Genomic DNA, 8,869 nt, shown 5'->3' with positions numbered 1-8,869 from the left:
CGGGACAGTGAAACTAGTCGGAAAACTTGGGTGGGGAGCAAGGGGGAGGGGGAGGGGGAGGGAGGGGGAGTGGGGGAGGGGTAGTGGGGAGGGGGAGGGGGAGGGAGAGGGGGAGTGGGGGAGTGGGGGAGGGGGAGGGGGGAGGGGGGGGAGGGGGAGGGGGAGGGGGAGTGGGGAGGGGGAGGGGGGGTGGGGGAGGGAGGAAGGGTGAGAGGAGGAGGAGGGGGAGGGTGAGAGGAGGAGGGGGATGTAAGGGTTACTTGAAGGGGGACGGGACTACAAGTCCAAGCGTGCACCTCCCGCCCGTCTGTCAGGTTGCTTGGCCAATGGAGGCGGTGGGAGAGGAGGGGGGGGGGAGTAAGTTTCTTCAGGGGGAGAGTTTGTGATCACTGCAGCGACTGGAGCCCTGGGAGCGGCAGCGGGATGTAGGATAGAGCGGAGTGGAGCCCCCCATGCACCGGCCAATGCCATGTCACCTTCCCCGCCTGCCCCTCTCCATCCGCGGGCCGCCCCGCACTGACCCTGGCCTCGTGTCGGCCACACGGTGTACAAGCGGCCACCGATGTATCTCCCCCCTTCTACAGAGACCTCGGGAGCTGGAGGCCGAGAGAGGAGCTGTTCTGGGAGGAGAAAACTTGGGAGGGAAATCTGCCTTTAAAAACAATTTTTTTTTAAACACGCCAGGTGTGATGTGAAAGTGGCGCTGGTTCGCGGGAGGGAGCTTCGAACCCTTTGCTCGGCTCCCCAACGCAAAAGGCGGCGGAGCTGCCCGTGGTCCTGAAACAGGGACAGAACTATCCGTGGTCCTGTAACACTCGGCTCCTCAGCGCCTGCAGCAGCGGCGGAACTTGTACACGGAGCTGTCCGTGGTCCTGAAACAGCGACAGAACTCTCCGTGCTCCTGTAACACTCGGCTCCTCAGCGCCTGCAGCAGCGGCGGAGCTGTCCCTGGTCCTGAAAACATCACGTTGCTTCTCATCCCAGGACGCTGAAGGAATCGAGATATTGTCGGGAAGAGCGAGCGAGAGCGGCAACACACACAACACAAACACACAACGCGCACACACACACACACACACAACGCACACACACCGCACACACACACACACAACGCACACACACACACCGCACACACACACACAACGCCAGGAGTCCCCGCGACACCTGCATCGGCAGCCCGTTCCAACATCACCCGCCTTCAAAGATGCACCTCCCGGTTACTCTGCGCGTCTATTTGTGGGAGACTGTGGTGTTTTACAGGTAAGATGTCTTGCACTGTTCCCCTTATTTCGAGCGACCGGTTTAATTAAAACGGAGTCAGAGCGGATTACTGCGAGTGCTGTAGTGAATCGGGATTTCTAAAGGAGAATGGGGATTGCTGTGCTTTCCGCGGCCTGTTTCAATAGATTTGCTTTGCCAATTCCCCATTGGGGCAGGCAGGCGCGGTAATGTTGGGGCGCTGTGGCCGTGAGCCCGAAGCCACAATATTAATTGTGCTGCATTGGATTAGACCGCAGTGTTCAGTGTTGTGGAGTCGGTGAAGCTGCGCTCCGGCCCCGCTCCGTGGACAACACTGCCCACTGTCGGCGGCACGGGAACTGCAGCTAAACCCTCCCCCACCGATACTCTGCTCCCCTTCTCGCTGCTACATTAGTGTCGCGCTCAGCAACAAACGTGTTCCCAAACACTTGTGTTCACGGAGCAATGAACGCGAATTGTGCGTTAGATCGGCGGCGAGGATCTGTGTCCCGTTATTGGCGCAATGAGCTAGTTGCTGGAGAGTGCAAGTGAAAGTTATAGCGCTGTTTGCAGCTGGAAGCTTCACTCATTCAGCAAGGCTGCCTCGTTACCTTACAAACATTGGCCACTTCTTCCAATCAAGCCCATTGTAGTTGTCTAAATGGAGCTAACTCGTCACCGACCCGCTCCCTTGGTCTGAGACCCGTTTACATTTGACCATTTTGTTGCAATCCTTGCAGATTTGTTTCATGTGGGGCTAAAAGCGCATCGCTGCCGATGCCAGGTACAAACCGCGCTGGGAAGAGGCGTTTGACAGGTAGCGCCCCGACCAAAGGTGGGAGCAATGAGATCACCTGGATTGGTGCATTTTCTGCCATTTCCCGTTATCCCCGCTGGTCAAGGAACTGGACCATCGATGTCCGATTGTTGGCGTTTGCGGCTCCCCATAAATTACAGCCAATCACCAAACCATCACTGATCAGCAATTCTCGTTTGACATTAATTTGATCGTTTGAATATTAAGTTGTGCTTCACGAATCCAAATTATAATTTTTTAATAAAATCTCTGCGAGTATGTTGGGCCAGTACGGGCCGGTCTCCGGCCCCACCAGGTGTCGGTAAGAAGGGTCGGAGCGCGGTCCGGTGGCGACCGGGAAAGTCCAGCCCTTAGACGCAGCGTTCGGGCGGCCAGAGACGTGGAGGACGGTGCTGGAGTCAGGCTGGGGCAGGGGCACAAGCTCTGGGATTGGGATTGTGCGTGGAGACGGGTCACCCCCCCCCCCCCCCCCCACACCCCTACCCCCCCACCGTGTTAAACAAACACCCCCTTCCCTGGGCCGCGCCGGGGCCGCCTTTATTAAACAGTCCGTGAGTTTCAACACCAACATCACGACATCAATGCCCTCCCCCCCCCCACCACACACACACACACACACACACCAACCCCCCCCCCCCCCCCCCCCCTCACACCCACCACCAACATGGAGCCTCTAGAGCGCCGCGCTTTATTTAATAAACTGCAGTGTTTGGTGCCGCTATTTATATTCTGTTGGTGCGGTTTGCAGTAAGTTGTGGCGGGTTCTGTGGCGCTCGCTGCGGCAGCTGCGACTATGGCCCTGATCATCATTCTCTCCTCTCCGCTTCCTTCCCGCAGTTTGGCCGCCGCCGAGGAGGTGGGCGCGACCAGGTCGGCCACAAACCCCCCGTCACCCTCAGACTTCCTGGACAAACTGATGGGCAGGACCTCGGGCTACGACGCCAGGATCAGACCCAACTTCAAAGGTAACTCGTTACAAGCACGGGATTGGTTGCGGCAATGCAGGGAAGCATAAATCACCGGTTATGCAACAGCGGGGGAGAGAGGAGGAGGGAGAGGAGGAGGGAGGGAGAGAGGGGGGGAGAGAGGGGGGGAGGGAGGGAGGGAGGGGAGAGGGAGAGAGGGGGGAGGGAGGGAGGGAGGGAGGGAGGGAGAGAGGGAGGGGGTAGAGGGAGGGAGGGAGGGGGAGAGAGGGAGGGAGGGGGAGAGGGGGAGGGAGGGAGGGAGAGAAGGAGGGAGGGAGGGAGGGCGAGAGGGGAGAGGAGAGAGGGGGGGAGGGAGGAGAGGGAGGAGAAGGAGGGAGGGAGGGAGGAGAAGGAGGGAGGGAGGGAGGGAGGGAGGGAGGGAGGGAGGGAGGGAGGGAGGGAGGGAGGGAGGGAGGGAGGGAGGGAGGGAGGGAGGGAGAGGGGGGAGAGGGGGGAGAGGGGGAGGGAGAGGGAGGCGGAGCGGGGGGGAGGGGGGGGGAGAGAGAGAGAGAGGAGGGGGGAGAGGGAGGGAGGGAGAGAGGGAGAGTGGGGGGAGAGGGGATGAGGGGGGAAGGGGAGAGAGGGGGGAGAGAAGGGGGTGGAGGGAGAGAGAGTGGGGAGGGGGTGGGGGGAGAGAGGGGAAGGGAGGGAGAGAGGGGGAGGGGAAATGGAAGGGACCCTGGGACCAGTCATCGCCACCTGTTGTTGGGACTGGCGCGGGGCAGCGAGCACGGATACACTGTGATGTTGCAGAGGTTGTCGAGGACGGTACGTGTGCGCTGTTGCCCCGTCTCCGCACTTCAATCACAAGCACCAATCTATAGTGGCGCATGAGGAGTAACAACTTCATCAGCAAATGAGTTCAGGAAAATCCTGTGAACGGATATTACATCCAGTCTGTGGCTTAAAACGTTGTCCTGTTTCACACAGTATTTGGGATGTGTGGGCAGGAACTGCAGATGCTGATTTACACCGAAGATAGACACAAAATGCTGGATAAACTGCGGGTCAGGCAGCATCTCTGGAGAGAAGGAACGTGTGACTTTTCGGGTTGAGTCTGAAGAAGGGTCCCAACCGGAAACGTCACCCATTCCTTCTCTCCAGAGATGCTGCCTGTCCCGCTTGTAGTTTGATTCAACTTTGACTCATTCAGTTCAATAAAGGCGATTGGACTGAGCTGGCGCTGGTCACTCGGTCACGGAGAGATCTTGCTGAAACACTGCATCCCGCTACATGAAGCAGCTACTGCAGCTCTGGACGGCTTGCGACCGCTTTGTTAAACTGTGTACATAGGTATGGAGATTACAGAACGCTCCTCATTCTCGGGTGCGGAAGACCCCGCCATTACTCCACCTCCCACGGTACTGTTGCACTTACATAGAAACATAGAAAATAGGTGCAGGAGTAGGCCATTCGGCCCCTCGAGCCAGCACTGCCATTCAATATGATCACGGCTGATCATCCATAATCAGTACCTCGTTCCTGCTTTCTCCCCATATCCCTTGACTCCATTCGCCCTGGGCTATATCTAACTCTCTCTTGAATAACTTTAGCTGTAGTTCCCCATTCAATGTCCAGCGCTTCACAGGTCTGCTTCTTATCTCGGGGTTTGTGTGAATATGGAAACATCTGCCATTCTATGTAGCACATGCCGACTCATCATATCGATGCCAATCAGCGATTATGTACTTTACAGCTAATCGATAAGACTCCAGAATGATACGATCAAGTCAAGTCAAGTTTATTTGTCACATACACATACGAGATGTGCAGTGAAATTAAAGTGGCAATGCTCGCGGACTATGTCCAAACAACCAAACAAACTATAAACACAATCATAACACACATATACCTTTACATAATAAATAATGGAAGGAAAAACGTTCAGTAGAGTTAGTCCCTGGTGAGATAGGCGTTTACAGTCCGAATGGCCTCTGGGAAGAAACTCCTTCTCAACCTCTCCGTTCTCACCACATGGCAACGGAGGCGTTTGCCTGACCGTAGCAGCTGGAACAGTCCGTTGCAGGGGTAGAAGGGGTCTCTCATGATATTGTTGGCTCTGGAGTTGCACCTCCTGATGTATAGTTCCTGCAGGGGGGCAAGTGAAGTTCCCATAGTGCCACATACTGGCTGATAAATCCCACACACTGCAGCAGGTTGTTTTACAGGTGTACCCGTGCCTGACCATTTCATCAACCTACATCCTACCAAGATGAGATTGTATTTTCCACAACTGAGCAACTTTACAAAGGAGATGAGCATTTATTTAGCCAGTAGGTGATGAATCTGTGGAATTCATTGCCACAGTCGGTGGTGGAGGCCAAGTCATTGGGTATTTTTAAGGCAGAGATAGACAGAGTCTTGATTATTGCGGGGGGGGGGGGGGGGGAGGCAGGAGAATGGGGTTGGAAGATAAATCAACCATGATTGAATGGTGGAGTAGACTTGATGGGCCGAATGGCCTAATTCTACTCCTTGAATTTATGATCCATGTTAATGCCAAACTATGCAGATGCTTGCTCTGGATTTGTGTTGTAAACTGAAGTTAGAATTCTACTGGACAAGAAGTTTCAGTGTAGTTTATTGCCACGTGTACCGAGGTACAGTGAAAGGCGTTTGTTGCACGCTGACCAGTCAGTGGAAAGACAATACGTGATTGATCAAAGACAATGACAAGAATGTGATCTCAATCAAAATGGTTCAATTTTGACCCACGAGGTACAAGCATTGAACACCAATCGGAGGCAACGGCACCTTCTGTTTTTGATGAATTTTAGAAGTCTAATATGATGAGCAAGTTAGTAAAATGATCTCATGGATGTTCGTCATAAGGCCATAAGGTCATAAGTGATAGGAGCAGAATTAGCTCATTCAGCCCATCAAGTTTACTCCGCCATTCAATCATGGCTGACCTATCTCTCCCTCCTAACCTCTTTCTCCCCATAACCCCTGACACCGGTCCTAAACAGGAATCTATCTATCTTTGCCTTAAGCAAGAGGCAGCGATAGATACTTGCGACTAAGTTGGCCGAAGCAAGACTGTCAGGAGGTAAAAACAACAGATACTGTTCCATTTTTAATCATTCCTTTTGGTGAGCTGTCAGACATAGTTTTATGAATCCCTGTAAGGCACTTGTATCAAACTGAATGCATGTTCAAAGGACAGAAGTGAAGAATGATGATTAATGAGTTTTATAAAACTGAAACGATAATCTATTCCCCCAGGGGCTGGTGTTCAGATCTTTATTCAATGCATAAAATGTCATGGCTTGAGTGCAGACAGGAAAATGCATTTATCAACTGCCCTTCTGTGATCTCCATATGTCCCTGCAGCTAATTACAAGGCTGTTGAAGAGTAGTTACTGCATGAAATCTGTGATTGCATGCCCCGACAGTCAGCTGTGTAACACGAGGGACATCTACCCTGTTTCTCTCTGGAATCATTCCATTGGACTCTAGTCCATAGAGTCCATAGGCTCAGTGTAGCTCAGCATTCCCACAGCAATGTACACGTTGTCAGCTGAGACTTCTCTGCTCAAAGCCCTGAAGCTGAACTCAGAGTCCCAGCCAGACACATCCCTGTCACATCCACCACCACAGATGCTGCCTGACTCAATGTGTTTCTCCAGAAGATAGACACAAAACTCTGGTGTAACTGAGCGGTTCAGGCAGCATCTCAGGAGAAAAGAAATAGGTGACATTTCAGTTTGAGACCTTTCTTCATGCTGTCAGTCCCAAGTAGAGGAAGGGTCTTGACCCGAAACATCACCCGTTCCTTCTCTCCAGAGACACTGCCTGTCCCGCTGAGTTACTCCAGCGTTTTGTACCTATCTTCGGTATAAACCAGCATCTGCAGTTCCTTGCTACACATGTTCCTCCAGCACTTTGTGTGTTACTTTGAACTCACAAGTAACTGACTCGGACATTAACTTGGCCACAACAAGCGTCAAAACGTTTGCTGAGTTAAATTGAGTGATTGAGAGTTTAGACCAGGGTCATTTCAGTAGGACAGAGTTATGTTAGTAATTCCTAGCTTGTAGTGCATTTGATAGGAAGTACAAAGGAAATTTAATACCAATGTTTGTGAAATGGAAACATTTAGAAAGAAAAACAACGAAATATTTGCTGAAGGAAAAAGACTATAAATAGAATTAGATATCAGAGGCGCTGCTTAAGGCAACAATTTTTAATTCAGCTACTAATTCAAGACTAACTGTATTCAAGGGAGAATTAGTTATGCCTCTTAGGACTAATGATATCAAGGGATATGGGGAGAAAGCAGGAACGGGGTACTGATTTTGGAAAATCAGCCATGATCATATTGAATGGCGGTGCTGGCTCAAAGGGCTGAATGGCCTACTCCTGCACCTATTTTCAATGTTTCTACGTTTCTAAAATTGCAGAATGATGTGAGTCCTGATAATGCAAAGGCAGGGAGGAATTGCAAACTCAGTACAGTTCCCACTGAAACATAGAAACATAGAAACATAGAAAATAGGTGCAGGAGTAGGCCATTCGGCCCTTCGAGCCTGCACCGCCATTCAATATGATCATGGCTGATCATCCAACTCAGTATCCTGTACCTGCCTTCTCTCCATACCCCCTGATCCATTTAGCCACAAGGGCCACATCTAACTCCCTCCTAAATATAGCCAATGAACTGGCCTCAACTACCTTCTGTGGCAGAGAATTCCACAGATTCACCACTCACTGTGTGAAAAATCTTTTTCTCATCTCGGACCTAATAGACTTCCCTCTTATCCTTAAACTGTGACCCCTTGTTCTGGACTTCCCCAACATTGGGAACAATCTTCCTGCATCTAGCCTGTCCAACCCCTTAAGAATTTTGTAAGTTTCTATAAGATCCCCCCTCAATCTTCTAAATTCTAGCGAGTATAAGCCGAGTCTATCCAGTCTTTCTTCATATGAAAGTGCTGACATCCCAGGAATCAGTCTGGTGAACCTTCTCTGTACTCCCTCTATGGCAAGAATGCCCTTCCTCAGATTAGGAGACCAAAACTGTACGCAATACTCCAGGTGTGGTCTCACCAAGACCCTGTACAACTGCAGTAGAACCTCCCAGCACTGAGCCTTGCGGTACCCCACTAGTCACTGCCTGCCATTCTGAAAAGGACCCGTTAACTCCTACTCTTTGCTTCCTGTCTGCCACCCAGTTCTCTATCCACATCAATACTGAACCCCCAATACCGTGTGCTTTAAGTTTGTATACTAATCTCTTATGTGGAACCTTGTCGAAAGCCTTCTGAAAGTCCAGATATAACACATCCACTGGTTCTCCCTTATCCACTTTACTAATTACATCTAGCTGCAGTTAGTTCTCTGTAGCAGTTGTGGCTTCAGGTGATGGAACCATAGTCACATAGCACGGAAACAGGCCCGTCAGCCCAACTTGCCCCAACTACACTAGTCCCAGAGTCACTAAACAGGCCCTTCAGCCCATCTTGCCCCAACTACACTAGTCCCAGAGTCACAGAAACAGGCCCTTCAGCCCAACTTGCCGACCAACATGCCCCATCAACGCTAGTCCCAGAGTCACTAAACAGGCCCTTCAGCCCAACTTGCCCCAACTACACTAGTCCCAGAGTCACAGAAACAGGCCCGTCAGCCCAACTTGCCGACCAACATGCCCCATCAACGCTAGTCCCAGAGTCACTAAAAAGGCCCTTCAGCCCATCTTGCCCCAACTACACTAGTCCCAGAGTCACAGAAACAGGCCCTTCAGCCCAACTTGCCGAACAACATCCCCATCAACACTAGTCCCAGAGTCCTGGAAACAGGCCCTTCGGCCCAACATGCCCCATCAACGCTAGTCCCACCTGCCCGCATT

The 8,869-nt window shown here is 52.0% G+C and overlaps 1 protein-coding gene across 2 annotated transcripts in view; it reads left to right on the top strand.

The window, feature by feature from the left end:
- The first annotated feature begins 1,085 nt into the window (after window positions 1-1,085).
- Window positions 1,086-8,869, top strand: part of LOC116978213 (glycine receptor subunit alpha-1) — a 74,017-nt gene continuing 66,233 nt past the window's right edge. For both annotated transcript variants that reach the window (XM_033029195.1, XM_033029196.1), the window contains exons 1-2: window positions 1,086-1,260; window positions 2,894-3,021. In XM_033029195.1, the coding sequence (XP_032885086.1) occupies window positions 1,205-1,260; window positions 2,894-3,021 (184 nt within the window). In that variant the 5' untranslated portion in view covers window positions 1,086-1,204. The remainder of the gene's footprint in view (window positions 1,261-2,893; window positions 3,022-8,869) is intronic.

Source organism: Amblyraja radiata, chromosome 11 (genome assembly GCF_010909765.2).
Source record: "Amblyraja radiata isolate CabotCenter1 chromosome 11, sAmbRad1.1.pri, whole genome shotgun sequence".
NCBI classification, from domain to species: domain Eukaryota; kingdom Metazoa; phylum Chordata; class Chondrichthyes; order Rajiformes; family Rajidae; genus Amblyraja; species Amblyraja radiata.
Note: the sequence above shows the minus strand (reverse complement) of the source record. Positions and strands in the feature narration are given on the sequence as shown.